This window comes from Mytilus trossulus, chromosome 13 (genome assembly GCF_036588685.1).
Source record: "Mytilus trossulus isolate FHL-02 chromosome 13, PNRI_Mtr1.1.1.hap1, whole genome shotgun sequence".
Taxonomy (NCBI): Eukaryota; Metazoa; Mollusca; class Bivalvia; order Mytilida; family Mytilidae; genus Mytilus; species Mytilus trossulus.
In genome coordinates, this window is record NC_086385.1 from 58,616,310 (window position 1) to 58,634,182 (window position 17,873).

At 32.0% G+C, this 17,873-nt stretch overlaps 1 protein-coding gene across 1 annotated transcript; it reads right to left on the bottom strand.

Moving 5' to 3' along the window:
- Window positions 1-295: 295 nt before the first annotated feature.
- Window positions 296-17,077, bottom strand: LOC134694526 (heat shock 70 kDa protein 12B-like). Its single transcript, XM_063555538.1, has 5 exons — window positions 17,020-17,077; window positions 13,292-13,608; window positions 10,379-10,597; window positions 9,576-9,711; window positions 296-1,353 (listed from the first exon to the last, which is right to left on the bottom strand). Exons 2-5 carry the CDS (start codon window positions 13,589-13,591, stop codon window positions 296-298), a joined length of 1,713 nt encoding a protein of 570 aa, XP_063411608.1. The 5' UTR covers window positions 13,592-13,608; window positions 17,020-17,077.
- Between the last annotated feature and the right edge of the window lie 796 nt (window positions 17,078-17,873).

Here is a 17,873-nt window from a genome sequence, read left to right on the forward strand (position 1 = left end):
AAAAGAAGCATTCAATACTTATAATTACATTTTTTTAGCTGAAATCATGAAAACACGGTTTTTATCCAGTTTGATTTAATTCACCTGTGCACTTTTTTGTGGGACCTCGTGTCAACATGCATGATAAATGTTATTGTCTGATGCAATTGTTAACGGAATAACATGTTAGCCAATCAGAATAACGTATCATAATGAAACTTACATCTAATGTAATTATAATGTTATATTCAAACAGCGTTATTGTTACAGCTCTGTTTAATAAAGGTGGTCAGCTTTTTGTAACTAACTTTATAAGCTAATCTTTAAGTTCGAAAAACTTTTTCTCTCGCGAACCAGATTCATCATCTACTACTTTTACAGAGAATTCTGTGTCACCGAAATGAAATATAGCTGTAATATAGCGGATATGTTTTGTTGGATTCAAAATGTCTAATGATAATTTCCCAAGTAGGGTGCAGTCGTTTCCGTCTGTATATATCACGTTTTGGTTATCAGTATAATAGACTTCAACTGTTAACCGTTTCTGAAACGGAAGACATGTGACATATGTCTTTTCATTTATGTGTCCTAAAGCAATAGACGTTTTGGCTTCCATAAAAGTGTCAAAGACATTTTTGCATTTTTCTTCGCCATTGATATACGTTTTTCTGTGTTCAGGATACTTGTTTTTATCAAAATGAGATGTCTTTCTTACACCGTAAGTATGTCTTCCGATTCGTGATGAAATATAATCAGATTTATAACCAAATAAAACCGCCCCCTTCAGAACGACAGAACCAGGATCTTCTTGTAAAATGATGTTTTGTCTTGGGAATGCAGTTTGTACATTCTCTTGTATCACTTTACATTCTGCAAAACCACCGACTAATATAATACCTGCAGTATCGGTCAATATTCTCTTTTGTACAATAGACTCGAGTAACGATACAATGCTATCACTGGTGGATTTAAATAAAGACAATGCAAATGATGCATCAATTCGCAACTTATCCCCCAATAACTGAAAATGTTTTGAAATCGAACTAGATTTAGCAATACCATTGATATTTTTCCCCAATTCTGATTGACAAAGAGAATCAAGTGTTGCATACGGAATTGTTACATTAACATATCCGGTTTTATCTGGATGTAATGTTCTTTTTACACCCTCAAAGCATCTTTCTAGGGCCAAATGGCAGCTCGGATAATGTGATTTCATTTTGTGCAACAGTGGTGCACCAAATACACGAATCATCAGTTGGTAAAAAGCCTTATCAATAGATGTTCCCCCACAAGCTGTACCACGAGCCCTTTCAAGCTCTTTAAGTGTTCCGTCATTCAGTTTTTCGTGTACAGTAATATCAACAGTCCCACCTGAAAATTAAAGAATAATTGATAAAAATTTCAAGAATACTGAAACTATATAGAAACAAAAGTTTAGGAATCATGAAATTAAATAATTACAAACCTTTCAAGATAACTGAAATTATATAATTACAAAAAATGCCAGAATTTAACGAAATCAACAAACAAAGGATGACATAGAAATTAAATATCCGAATACCGTCCTTATTTGAATAATTAATGCCATTTGAATTGTTTACACTATTATTGTCATACCACATCTCCTTATTTTTATGTAATCTCTAACATTAAAACAAAAATGATATCACAACCTGTTTTACATATGTTATGAATATTAAAAAAAACATGTTTGTCCTAGTATTTGTTACACATAAGTTGTATAACACCCAGTCTCCCATAAAACCATGCAAAACAGTCCACAAAGGGGGTCATCAGGTTCGATTGAAACTTTGTGTGCTTAGACATCATTATGAAAGAAGTTCATATTAAAAATATTTCATCTGGTTCCCATGTCTTTCAGCTTGGAGATGCAGTAATGTACCGGGAACCAGTTTTCCCATGTTTGAGGCAGTATTGTTCTATGAAATTGACCAATGTCAACACCCTAAAACTTATGAATGCGAAAAATAACGAGATAGAGAATGATGACTTATTGAATAATCAAGTGTTGAAGCTTTAGAAACTCATCAGTGCATACATTTTTTAAGAAACAGTTTGTGGATTATTACAAGGGAGATAATCCAGTAAAAAATATTTTCAGAAAATCATAAAAAGTACATATTTTAAAAGCAATCCAGCCTCTGGTCCATTAAAAATATTAAGATAACTCACTTTATTTTATCAATTGGAATACCTAATTATGCATTTTAGTGAATATACTTGCTGGGGTCTCTTTCAAGTATATTGTAGAATCCTTCTAAAACAAATGCCTAAATTTACATTTTCTCTCTATAAAACAATGAATTTAAACTAGTATTTTGTGGATAATTTTGGGAATGTAAGTGTTTCTGTTTCAAAAGCAGTATAATAATTGACAAATTAATTCAAAGTAACAATGAACATAGTTCAATTACAATTTATGGTGCTATATGTACCGATTATCAGGTTATCTGCATGTTGATATCGTAAAATATCAGCTGCGAGACATAATATGAAGCTTTTTGTCGAGTGAGCGTAGCGAACGAGATCAAAAAGCCTTCATATAATGTCAAGCAGCTGATATTTTACAATATCAATATGCAGATAATCTGATAATCGATTTATCGAGCTATATCTGCGTGTTCCAGAAGTGTTTTCTTTGTTTCACCAGCACACAAAAGATGACTTGATAAGTTCGGGTCAAAGTTATTAACGTCGGTTCAAACATTATGACGTCGCTATTAAGTCCGGGTTAAAGTGATTAAGGCCGGGTCAACGTATTTGACGTCACAAAGGCATGATACGGAATAATATTAAGAGCTGAACAGAGTGATATAGACAGTGGGACGACCGATAAATTGAATTATCTGGTAAATAGGGAAATAATCTAGTAAAAATTATTTGAAAATAACTTTACCTAACTTTTTTTCAAACTTACCAATTCTCGGTACATTACACATTATAGTATATATCTATTTGGTCATATTAAGAGACATAGTTATTAACGCATTTAACCATAGACGATGGTTGGGCTCTTGCTTTAGACCTTTTTAAAAATTCTCCTGGAATGCATGTAATATTCAAATTTGCCTTTCTCTGAAATCAATGAAATTAATATATCAATCCGTAGAAAATTTTGTGAATGTTTTTTTTCTATTTTCTAAACCATTATTATACCTAACAATGTAAAACTAACAAAGAAGACATTACAATCAACATAAATTATGCCATAAATATTGATTTTCTATGGTACAAAGGGAGGTAATTCTGAAAAAAATGCATTTTTAGAAATCTGAAAAAGAAAAAAAGATTTTTCTTCAAATTTAGTGTTCTGAGCTTGATAAATCTTAAGCCTTTCAATACTTTCTTTCTTTTCATAAAGATAAATATAAAACAAAGCCTACACAGAAGTATAAAGAGAATGTTTCGACTAAAACAATCAGGATTTCTTGTACTTTTCTGTTGAAAAATGTAAAAATTTGCAGTTGTTAATTGATAACAACATTTATAGGATAACAAACTGTATAATCACATAATTTCAAAGAATATTTTTAAGAGAAAAGACAAAAAAATTAACTAGGTGTAATTACCTAAAAAAAATATATTCAAATTAACATTGATTTTTTTATGACCAATTGATGATAATACAAAGAAATCCTAAATTTTAATAACAGACTTCTAAACTAATGTATGCTGACATATTTTACTAGAGTTAACTCATCATTGTAAAACAATCTAATGTATTTAAATGTTTCTTATTGTCAAATAATTATAAAGCATTTTTTATTTGCTTTTAAAAGTTGACATCTTTAGATTGAAGTTTTCGAAATACTAGGCAAAAATTAAAAAAAAGGGTGAAAAATCGTCATTTTAAGGCTATAAGTCGTCTGACAACTTGAGCCATGCAGACCTTTTTCTAGTCCTTTGTTTTTGCTCCTATAGTTTCTAAACACCTATTTATTAAACTATTACAGTTTATCCCATTTCAAAATAATACGCAAACACTCAAATTGTTTAAATTCGCCATTGAAGGACAATAACACCAATATAGGAAGTTAACTGGCAAGTTTAGCCATTGAATTTTTTTACATCTTGTCATGCTGATAATTTATATCAATGATGCACTATTTGTGTTGCAAAAGTGAGATATAGCGATCCTATATTCTTTCGTTGGTTGCAGCGGCGTCAACATTTAGTTCTTTTTTTTAACACCAACAACTTTATCAAAACTTAGATTTTATGAAATTTGGACAGAGCTTGTTAATGTATTTTTTGTTTATGGTAAAAGGGTAATGTCTGAAGCAAACTTTAGAAATACTTTATATATTTTCATGTCAACATTACACTTTTACACTGACACGAACAATCACAGCCCTTATAACGTGTTCTTTTTCAGTTTTTTTTCCACCTTGCTTATATAAAATGCTTCGCTGAGCGCAGCCTGATACGATCAGAGATGTCGAACATTGAACAGTTGGGGCATTTTGGACACAATACTCATGACTGATACTGTCTGAATTTGGATTGAAATCAAATTTTTGACATAAACTATATAATTCTGATACAAAATAAATGTGGTCAAAGATCTTACAATTCTATTGTGCAATATTGTGCAATTGAATTCGAAATTTGTACAATTTTGGAAAAAAAATATGAATCCCTTTTATGAATTGGAAAAAAAATAACCCTTCCCTTTTACTTTTTGGAGCAACAACCCCGTAAAACATCAAGCCTCTCCTTTTTATAACGGAATCTTGTAGTAATTTCCAGAGAGATCCATACTCTTTTACACAAGTTATTGTCTAGAAACCAGAAAAGCGCTTGTTTTTGGCCCTTTTTGACCCCTTTTTTCTCCAAACTTGAGTTATTAACCCCAAACTCGATCTGAGCCTTCCATATGTTATACGGAACCTTGTGGTACAATGTCAGAGAGATCCATACACTAACACACAAGTTATTGTCTGGAAACTATAAAAATGCTAGTTTTTTGTTCCTTTTTAGCCCTTTATTCCTAAACTGTTGGCCCCATAACCCCTAACATGAATCTCGACCTTCTTTTTGTAAAATTAAACATTGTGGTACAATTTCAGAGCAGTAGAAATACTCATACACATTACAAGTAATTATCCTGAAACTATAAAAATGCTTGTTTTTGGTCCCTTTGTGGCCCCTTATTCCTAAACGATTGGGATCATCATCCCTAAAAGTGATCCCAACCCTCCTTTTGTGGTATTGAACCTTTTATTTTAAATTATCTTAACCAAATGTGTTTATTTGGAGTTGTATAAAAAGCATACAATATAAAAGTAAGAAGATGTGGTACAATGTATTATAATAGGTTCTTTTTAATTTTTTGAAGAAATTTTACATTTTTCTTGGGCCTTTCAAACAACAGCCATTATTTATCAAATCTTCATTGTTTTCTTAGTTATTATTTGGGAAATCTAACAAACTGACTAAAGAGACCTTCTATAAATTCAACAAGAGTGCACGCACTGAAATTTCTCGCCTTTACTAATCATTGTTATTATGTTGATAGTCCTAAGTATAAAGCTTTATTACAACTGTCAGATAAATTTAACATTAACCAAGATAGCTGAACAAAGACCAATGAACAATGAAAAGAAGGTCAATGTCAAATGAACCATGGCAGACTGACATGTACAGCTAAGAATGCTTCCATACAACAAATATAGTTGACCTATTACTTATAGTTTAAGAAAAATAGACCAAAACACAAAATCTTAACACTGTGCAGTGAACCGTGAAACTAAGGTCATGGTCAAACAAAACCTGCAGGACTGACATATAGATCATAAAAAAGTTGAACTTCGGCATGTATTACTAGATAAAAAGACCAAAACTCAGAAACTTAACTTTGAAAAAATATATATGATTTAAGGTAGAAATATAAACATATTTCAAGCTATTTAACCATCAATTGTATAAAGGGGACAGGGCATGACCCCAATGATGAACTAGGAAGGCAATCAATATTAAATATGGGTTACTGATTGGGTTCTGAACTTTTTTAAAAGATAAGTCTAAACAGTAACATCATTATATGGGGGAGCAGAACATGACCACAGGGATCAACCCTTAGCTGTACTGCAAAGGTCTTGCCCGATCTGTGACCTATAAAATAAAATTGCTAACTACCACTCCATTTTTATTTTGATGTCTCATAAGCAATCAGTACACTTCTCTTTCATATTGACATGTCAAGACAGAATATTTTGTTTTAGGCTGACATATAGAATTATATATTTGAACTTGACCTTTTATTTGACCTTGAAGGTCAAATAGTAAGGTCATTATCCATGGTACACAACACATCATATTTAGGTGCTGACATTGTGTGTCAAGTATTAAAAAATCTTCAAGGGAGAGACAAAAGTGTGTTCTAGTATGAAAAAGAAGGGATAAAATCAAATATTATGACCTTGAGGTCAAAGGTCAAGGTCAACTGGCAGTTTTTATTTCATGAGACAAACTGTCTTATTGTAGTACACCTGTATGCCAAATATCACGAGATAGTGTCAAAAGATAAATTAGTTTTCATGTTTAAATACACAGATTATTGTGGAAAATATATGAAAATAACACATTTTCATGCGGTTGCCATGATAACGGTGTAAGAGACCCCAGCTCAATAATCATAAAACTTGTAGTTCACATGTAAACCTTTATAGAAATATTCAAAACATTTACAAATTCTAAATACTTTATGAGGTTTCATGTCCTTTTGATGATATTTTCAACAAGTATTCAAAATATGCCCAAAATGCCCTTTTTGGACCGGTCAGCCTAAAAATTTAGCAACACTCAAGCTTCAACATTTTGTCAAGTTTCCAATGACGAATGATGCTTGTTATAAAAATCAATTCAAATACCAGTTAAACATACATTGTAACCTTATCTAGTATATTCAGAGTAACAAAATTGTGATATTTTTGTAGATTTTTTTGGAAATTCATGCATTTCCAGTAGATGGCGCTGTAAAATCTAAAAATAGCTTAAAACAAATTTTAAAGTTAGAATTTGTGTTCTCTTGACTATCATAAGATGTGTGCAACATTTCATTTCATTTGGTTGACATGTCATGTGGACCCACTCAAAGGCATTTTGCATGGTTCTATCATAGACTGGGTGTTAAAGGTCTAAACATTTCGGCTACTGTCGGTTCTGGTCAATTTTGTATTATGTGTCCAAAACGGACGTTGATTAGAATAGCTAGAAATTGGACGTCGATCAGATAGGAATAAAATTGGACACCGAGTTGAAAAGATCTTTTATTTTGACGTCAGATTTGGACGTCGATTTGAGGAACGGACGTCGATTAGAGACTTGACGTCGATCTGAGTTTTACATATATATATATATGTTCCAGACCGTATGAGTATTTGGACCGTACGCGTACGGTCTGATTAATATTAAGAAGTTGGGCAAGTTTAGTAGATACAATGTTAATATATAACAGATCAACATATCTTATATCTCAAATTGATATAAAATGTTCAATAGTAATTGAAATAAAAACGTAATATAACTATTTGAAAACAAAATCACACTGATTTAATCTGATAATCTCTTGTATTTAGCATGTCAGTATATTTTAATAATTGCTGCCCATTATGCTCCTTGTCATTGAAGTTATCAGAAGAAAACATAATGTGGGAGGAAAATTGTTTTAGAATATTTAGGAACTTTACCAAAAATGCATATGACAAGGAATAGGTATGAACAAAACTTGTAAATGTAAACAAATATGACGTTCCTTGTATAGAAGCAAGTCTCACCTAGGGCCAGAGTAACAACATAGGATTCACGGATAGAAAATTAAACAAATATTTAAATTCAATTGTTCGCTTATTTACTGAATCCATCTAATAGTAATGATAAGAATTTGTGTAACTAAAAAAAACTCAGATTATGCTAAATATTTGTTTAAACTTAACCCATATAATCCCAAAACATGTATGATCAGCTGGACTGTACACGTATACTCATACGGTCCGAACGTACGCGTATGGTCGGACCGTACGAGTATACGTATACGGTCCGAACCGTACGCGTATGGTCTAAATACTCATATGGACTGGAAGATATATATATATATATATATAGAATGACTGAATAAATAGTCAACGATCAATCTTACAGGGCGATGGGTCATGTAATATGATTCTGTACACTACAAAATATAATATATAACAAGTCAAAAAGGGTACAACATCACCATTAAATAACTATAAAATATACAAATATTAGATATTTCGGATAACAGATATCCTTCTTCAATAATAGCACGATGTCAAATGAATCATGTCAATGTATTCAAACTGAGATACTTTATCTAAATCTTGAATTTATACAATTTAAGCGAACACCACAGACATAATTCAAGGGGAGCCAGGGTGTCATGGAAAGCGCATCGACTACTCATATAGAAGTTCCTGGTTCGATCCCTGCTCCGGGACCACCATTTATGAATATGGTCTTGAGAAACGATTATATATCGACAGCAGGGCGCGATGAACAGATAACCCTTGTAAAAAGAACGCAACATTTCTTGCACGTAAAAAACGCTCTTATAGATTTCGAAAAAGAACAGACTAATGCCGCTACAAGGCAGCATTCGCACCTGCAAATAGGAAACTAATTGATAAAAGTTGCAATAAAGTGTTTCCCAATCCACTATTAATAAATATGTTTCAATTAGATAATTCATTAATATTTCTTAATTAAACGCTAGATTGTAATGACTTTTTAATAAAACCCTTTATATGGCGGACGCCAAGTTTTGAATTTTTCGAAAAACTAAGGATTTTCTTACCCCAGGAGTAGATTACCTGAGCCGTATTTGGCACAACTTTTTGGAATTTTGGATCCTCAATGCTCTTCAACTTTGTATTTATTTGGCTTTTTAACTATTTTGATGTGAGCGTCACTGATGAGTCTTATGTAGACGAAACGCGCGTCTGGCGTATGAAATTATAATCCTGGTACTTTTGATAACTATTTACACCACTGGGTCGATGCCACTGCTGGTGGACGTTTCGTCCCCGAGGGTATCACCAGCCCAGTAGTCAGCACTTCGGTGTTGACATGAATATCAATGATATGGTCATTTTATAAATTTCCTGTTTACAAAACTTTGAATTTTTCGAAAAACTAAGGATTTTCTTACCCCAGGAGTAGATTACCTTAGCCGTATTTGGCACAACTTTTTGGAATTTTGGATCCTCAATGCTCTTCAACTTTGTATTTATTTGGCTTTTTAACTATTTTGATGTGAGCGTCACTGATGAGTCTTATGTAGACGAAACGCGCGTCTGGCGTATGAAATTATAATCCTGGTACTTTAGATAACTATTTGAATCTAAAATGAACATGATTAATATTCTTATCTGCATAACCTCTCTGTGTATGCCTGTACGTGATATTGAGGCGTTTCAAATATCAACCGTGACTTCACATTTAACAAATCAATCAACAGTATTTTTTTTTTATTTTTTGAATTGCCAACGCATAGATATCAATTATCTCCTAACAGAAAAAAAGGATTTTAGTGTGTTCAATTCAATACATACCTCCAAGGTCTGCAACCACGTACTTTGAACCTGCTTTCGTTATATCTTTGCTACCAGGATATGGGAATGTTTGGCAATAAATGGATGCTGCTTCAGGTTCTAGGGCAATCTTAAGCATGTTGTGTGGAATACCAGCCTAATGAATAACTATTTAATTGTTAGTGAAATTTTAGCATGAATCGAATATCAGTTTTGATTACAATAATACTATGAATATTTACTCAAGTTCCAAGTAAATAAAAATTTATAAAAGCCATTTTCAAATCGTAAATTTATGAAGGGAATTTTTTTTTATATTAATTATAATTAAACGAATATCAATATTTAGCATGTTTAGTCCGATAACATATTTAGGAAAGTTTGATTATGTAAGCAATCTCTGTCGCAATGACATGCAAGACATGTATATAACTTATGTAAACTAGGATTCAAATGTTGAATTTGTGCATCGTGCGCGTTTTGTATACGAAAAACTCATCAGTGACGCTTAAATAAAAAAAAAGATAAAGGGCCAAATAAAGTACGAGGTAAAAGAGCACTGAGGAACAAACATTCCTAAAAGTTTCGTAAAAGTTACAGCTAACTTAATGTATAACTCCGGTAGAGTAGACTTAGTTTTTAAAAAAAATCAAAGTTTATAAACAGTAAGTCTATATTTATGAACAAATCGATAATTTTAAACGTCACATGAAGGATCGACATACAGGATTTATACCGATAAACAACGAACATAAATTTAAGCTTTGAATATAAACATTGCACAGTTGTAGCATAACAAACCCCAGATTTATTTTTGTACATACCAACTCCGCACTTTCCCTCATAAACTGCTTGGCCCTGTCTGTCCAAATTGCAGGAACAGTCAAAACCCATGTTATTTTTGCAGTGTCAATTTTGATGTTCTTTATTTTAACAGTTTGTTGCAAGTGATCTATTAAAGCTTTAATTGACAATTCAAACACCTCAATTGCAGGAAGTGTCTGTCCTCTTACATCTTCAAGACGCATTCGGGATGTAATGTTCTAAAAAAATAAATTATAATAATGATAATAATAATAATATTAATAATAATAATAATAATAATAATAATAATAATAATAATAATAATAATAATAATAATTACAGACTAATTGTTCAGAGATCAATTGAAGGTCTGTCCACTAGTAAAAATCTATTTTGATATTGAAATATGAAAAATCAGTTTAAAATGTTAGTTTCTATGTCTTTATGATGTATTTATATGAATTTAAAGCCAAGGTCAAAATCGAGAACATCCTATTAACCTATAATATGGACTTCAGTTTCAAGGTCACAAACCAAGGACCTTAAATCAAAAGACCCTAGGTCTTTAATATGTTTAGTTAATGAGTAATACCACTTTACGCGTAATTCTAAACGTAAGATGGACAAAACCTCCCATCTATTGTATGTGCATCCTTTCAACCAAAATATACAAGTAAGGACATGTCGCAACCAACAATTTAGGAAAAAAATATTTGTCAAAATGTCATACGGTATTTGAACAGAAGTGAAAATAGGCCAAACTCAAAATTTTTAATATGACCTTGACCTTTGACCTTGGCCTCATTTTAATTTTTTTTGGACCAAGGACCTCAAATCTGAAGACCTAGGTCTCTATCATTTATGGTTTACCAGTTGAACATGCTTATCATTTGAATCAAATGAAAAAGGAGGAATAACTCTCATATGAAGTCTCTATATAGCTTCGGACCAAATGAATATTCTTATCCAAAAGATGTAACGAGCAATTTGGTAAAACAAATTTGTCGTAATCTTTGACGGTTGCGAAGTAGTAGTGGCCACAAGCAAACAGTGTTTGGGGAGACAACTCTTACAACATAACGTATTTTTTTACGCGGTTGTAAATTTTTTGAAAGCGTATACAATATACGATATCATATTCCAAATATCTGAACGACAACTTATTAAACAGCAATACTACGCAAGAAAAAAAATTAGGCGGAAAAAAAAAATAATCAGAACAAAATCAAATAGTCTTTCCACCTTTCCACCTAATAATTCACATTTTAAAATAAAGAAATATGATGATTAGTGGTCTTTAGCATTTGTCCTGTTTTATAATACACATGATAAGGGATGCTGTATCTTGATGTTAAATTGCAGTTACCTAAGTGCTTCCATGTTGAATGTCCGTGACTTTCCACGGAAGACAGCTATAACATATCGTTGTTCTTCAGGTGAAAATAAGAGCAAAACTTACCTTAGCCGTGTTTGGCACAACTTTGGGAATTTTAGGTCATTAATGATCTTTAACTTGATACTTATGTGGCTTTCCAACTTCTTTGATCTGAGCGTTGCTGATGAGTGGTATGTAGACAAAACATGGGTATTAGGGATCAAATAATGATCCTGGTACCTTTAATATATTTTTTGATTTCTTGATGAGACATGATTTAACAAACTTTACTAAATTGTCCGTTTATGAATTTTAAAACTATAAAGAAACTAAGGTTTCAACTCCCTCAGGCAAAGTTGGCTTTAGGTGAATTTAGCTATTTATGTTAGGTATTTTTGACATACAGTTTTTCAACGGTTTCGGTACTTAAATATCTTCGGATTTCAAATGTTTTGCTTTGCTTGTTCCTGATGAAGATTAATCCAGAAAAGCGCTTTGGACGCAATTAATTATTTAACGTGTTGTTTTCATTTATCTACATCACTGGGTCGATACCTCTGCTGGTGGACTATCAGTCTCCGAGGGTATCATCAGCTCAGTAGTCTGGATTTCTGTACTGGAATGATTTAACAAACTTTACTAAATTGCCCGTATATAATTTTTGAAATTATTAAGAAACTAAGGTTTCAACTCCCTCAGGTACATTTGGCTTGAGATGAATTTGGCTATTTAGTTTAAAAATTTTATAGAGCTCTTCAAAGGTTTCTAAACTTATACATCTTCGGATTTCAAATGTTTGGCTTCAAGCGTTCCTGATGAATGTTAATCCAGAAAAGCGCTTCGGACAAAAGACATAATTGAATGTTTTGTATCAATAGTTATTGTTATTTTCCATTTTTGTAGTAGTTGCTTGTATGATAAAATTTACTAAATGTAGTTTTCACCTTTTATTATCATTTCAATTTTGAAATTCGAAGTAAAATATGAGATAAATTCGATTTATTAGTTATTCCGCTTAAGACTCAAATTGGAATATTACGTTCGATACTGTTCACATAATATATTTTCTTTTTTTTCCTTCTACACGTGGTGGCTATATATATTTTATATAGAGTGTCCTAAAAAAACCGTGGTAAGTGACCATATAGGATTAGCAACCATATGAGGTTAGTAAGGGGTTACTTCCCTTACAAATGGAAGTAGGTTCTTAAACATGTTAAAACTAAGTATTGAAGTCTTTTCAATAACTTTGATAGACAGGACGAACGGATTATATAAACAGGAGACAAAATATAATACATGCACAAACGAAATAAATATAAACAAGTCTAAATTGAAAACAACGTGCAAACCTATGATTGCATTGGATAAAAACCGCAATTTTTTTACTTTTGCATATAACAATTTTGTTGTAGAGGGGTCTAAATACAGCAAAACACATTTCCCAAAGGACCAAAAGTGTGAGAAAAATATTTTAACAAAACGCATTTGACCAACAGATCGAACAACTGATGATCTTAAACCCTGCTGACTGCATATATATAGAAATATGTATTACCTTGTTGTTATGAAGTTCCATCTTAAATCTGTCAAAAAAATAGTAATGGTCTGCCTTTCCATCCAGTGTTATATCTGCATATTGCTCTTCGGCTTCAAAACCGAATGCTACTATTTCTTTATGCCTTCTAAGTAGTAAACTAGTGGGTGCTTTAAGGGATGCAACCCCTGAAGTTCCGGAATTCCAAACCTGACTGGCTAGTATTTCTACATCTTTCAGTTTGCGTCCAGGTTTTGTTACTGAAAATGCATATCCTGAGTATGTTGTCCCAAAATCTATAGCAACAACACGAACATTCATCTCTAAATTCAATTACACTAAAAAAATAAAATTAAAGTATACATAAGTTGCAGTTGAGAAATGTTCTTCAATAACATTAACTGTACCAATTTTTCTGCACCTGATGCGCATTTCGACAATACATGTCTCTTCAGTGATGCTCGTGGCCAAAATGTTTGAAATCCAAAGCTTATATAAATGATGAAAAGCTATAATCCATAATGTCCAAAAAACCTACAAAGAATCAGAGCTTTGCATGAGGGAGATACATTCCTTGATTTATAATAATTTCTAACATTTTGCAACAGCAAATTTTAATACACAAAAAATCCGTATTTTCATGTCAGTACCGAAGTACTGGCTACTTGGCTAGTGATACCCTCGGGGACTAACAGCCCACCAGCAGAAGCACCAATTTTTCTGTCAATTTATGTCTATATTGTATGTATTTGCACTACAATAGAATGTTTTACCAGTGAACATTTTTATTTTAAATACATACAAAATTTATGTAGAACGCATCCATCCATGCGGTAATTTTCGTGGTGCTTTATAAAACATAAATACTAGTCCAACAAAACAATATAATAAAGGAATATTTCACGTCTTTATAATATATGCAATTTAATGAACATTTTAAGGTATTCAAATGGTATTTATAATTTTAAGTTCAAGTTCAATGGTATATTTGGAGAAAGTAAATACATGAGAAAAACATAAACTAGATATAGTTTGCTCATATATTTGATATAAAAATGTAATAACATATAGACAGTTTATACTTTTAAGCTAAGAAAAAAAAATGTAACTTAAAGATAAGGAGTTGTACAAGTTATCATCTAGATCTTTTTCATCCAAAATATTGTACAGGTAACAAAATGTACACAACATATATATGTTCCAGACCTATGAGTATTTGGACCGTACGCGTACGGTCATGATCTTATACGTATACTCGTACGGTCCGACCATACGCGTACGGTCAGACCGTATGAATATACGCGTATGATCCAGTACGAGCTGACCAAACATGTGAATGGATCATATGGGTTTAATTTAAACAAACATTGTATCCCAATCTTTAATTTTAGTTTCACTAATTGTTATTACTACAATAAGATGGATAAAATAAACTAACGAACAATGAAATTAAGTATTTGTTTAATTATATATCATAATCCTATGTTTGTACTCTCGCCCAAGGTGACACTTGCTCTCATAAGTAACGTAACATTGTTTTTACATTTACACAGTTCATGCATGTTCATTTGCATCAGCATTTTTTTGTAAAGATGCTAATTATTCTAAAACAACTGTCCTCCCACATTATGTTTAATTTCGATATTTTCAATTTCAGTGATCATAACTCAATTAATATATTACCGATCGACATCTTAAATACAAGAGATTTAACCACGGCTTTAATTAGCGTGAATGTTTTATATAATTAAGATATCAAGTTTCTATTTCAAATACAATTGAACTTTTTTCCGACGTAGTCGGTATAGTTTCAGTTTGTGCACTTTGAACTTAAGGACGCTGCACTATGACAACATACTACGCATGCTCGAAAATCACTTCTGTGATTGGACAAGATAATAATGGATTTTGCAAAAGCATTTGATAAAGTTTCACACCACCACCTCATGTATAAAATTGGTTTCTATGGTATAAATTGTAATGCATATTATTGGATTCAAGATTTCTTAACAAACAGAACACAAACAGTAGTCCTTGAAGGTGAAACATCAAATAAAATTCCTGTAACATCTGGGGTACCCCAAGGCACTGTGCTTGGTCCAATTTTATTTTTAATCTTCATCAATGATTTGGCAGAATATATTGAACACAGTACATTAAGATTGTTTGCAGATGACAGCATTATTTATAGGGAAATTAAAAAACCAGATGACACACTTAAATTACAGTCTGACTTAGAAGCGGCCGGCAGGTGGGAGCAGGACTGGCTCATGCATTTCCACCCTGACAAGTGCAACATTCTCAGTGTAACTCAAAAACGCAAACCTTTAGACTTTACCTATAAATTACACAATCACTCTTTCGAAAAAGTTGACTCCACAAAATATTTAGGCCTAACTCTTCAATCAAATTTAAAATGGGACAAACATATAGATAACATGACATCAAAAGCAAACCAGTCCCTTGGATTTATTCGTAGAAACCTAAAAATAGCATCACCGAAAGTTAAAGCTCATGCATATAAAGCTCTTGTCCGACCAAAATTAGAGTACTGCTCAACAATTTGGGACCCACATCAAAAACAACAAAATTTGCAAATTGAACAAGTTCAGAGAAGAGCAGCACGCTTCTCATGCAACCGCTTCCATAACACCAGCTCAGTTACTGAAATGATGACAGACCTGAATTGGTACCCACTCGAAATTAGGCGTTTACGATACAGACTTGTTTTCTTTTACAAAATTATTCATGAAATTGTTGCAGTTCCTACACATAATCTTTTGATCCCACTTGACAATAGAACCAGACATAGCAATCCACACTCATTTAGGCAAATACAAACATCTAAAGACAGTTATAAATATTCATTTTATCCACGAACAGTTATAAATTGGAATCATCTGCCACAACAAATAGTATCATGCAGTACGGTAGAGGGATTCAAGAGTATGATCTTAGAATCTGCTCTAATCCCCATATTCTATCCCTAACTATTCTGTTATCAAATGTATATAGTTTTATCACAATTTATTTTTTTCAAATGTACATACGTTATGTTGATTTTTTGATTTTGTTATTTTTGATTTTTTGTTGCTAAATTAGTGTAAATTATAAATTTTATAGTCGACGCCCGGCGAATAATCTTCAATAATTGAAGGATCGCTAGAAACCAAAAGAAGAAGAAGATGCTGTCACGGTGGGTGATTTGGTTGTGTTTGAAAAAAAACGTCTCGAAAATTATATCGTGATGAAAAGCAAGTGAAAAACTATAAATATTTGAACTAGATCTTACAAAGATTTATATTTTTAATTCTCCAACAGCTCTATACATCCATCATGTCCATGACAGGTGTTTTTTCAGGAATATATAATTTTTAATGTTAACTTTGTGGTACATGACTTTTAGAACGCACCTACGTATGTGAGATTTCCGCCGGGTTTTGGTGAATATAAACAGAAATATACTACTTATACTACCAATAGTTTCTAGCTTTGTTAACCATGAATTAAGTTTAATGTAAACAGTAGTAAATCTAATTTTGTTTCTTTTTATTTGCACTAGATATTTTGACAAATATTTTTTTTTATATATCATTATTGCCTTAATATAACCAGACTTAATAAAGAATTATTATAATTTTTGTTTCATTAAATTTTGAAAATAGTATTAGCTTAATAGAAATGTCATATAATATCAATACAAATCAGCTAATTAATTAAATATAAAACAATATATCAAGTATACTTACTTTGCAAAACATGAACAAAGTGTTTACAAGACACCAAGGATACGGGCGTCATTTAGAAAAGAGGAAGTAGAAAAGATAATTAATGTGTAAAGGTAAATCCCCAAGTCAATTGTAATTTTAAAATTTGCTTTAAATAACTATATCACTTTGACTTTCTAAGAAACGCTTATACTGAAATGAGGGTCTCGGTGGGATTCACATAATAATGAATATTGCACTTAATCTTTTCTATTACATATAAGCATTTCTTTAAAGCCTATTTAACAAAACATTACTTCATCAATAATGACAGTCAATTATGAACAACCAACGTTTTCGCTGATTGACATCAGTATAACGGGAATTGAGTGTCTGTTTGCGCATGTGTAATACTTTTAAATGTAGGCGTAGGAATGTTTGGCGCAAAAAAAGTTGTAAAGTGTTATATATTTGTTATTTCTAGCATGTACTACGCACTGTGAACATCGTATTTTGGGAGTGCCGTTCATCGTCATGCTATGGATGACTTAAAAAATAATGATAATCGTATCGTTAGCGACGAAGTAAAGAGACCGCAGAATGACTTTCAATCAAAGTTGGACAGTTTAACTGCTGAGTTTTCAAGTATATGATCAAGAGCAGACAGGACAGTCAGACGCACTGTTCAACCGTATTAATAATGATCCTTTTGTGAACAGACAGCTATAAATACAAGAAGAGTTGTGAAGGTCAATATAAGTTCAACCAGAACGCGTCTGTTACTTTGAAAGACACAGAACCTGTTGTAGAGCCAACAGATCCATTAACGTGAGAACTACATTAAGGTATCTGAAAGTATTGAACTCTTAATTTCTTAAAAAACATTGGTAAAACGG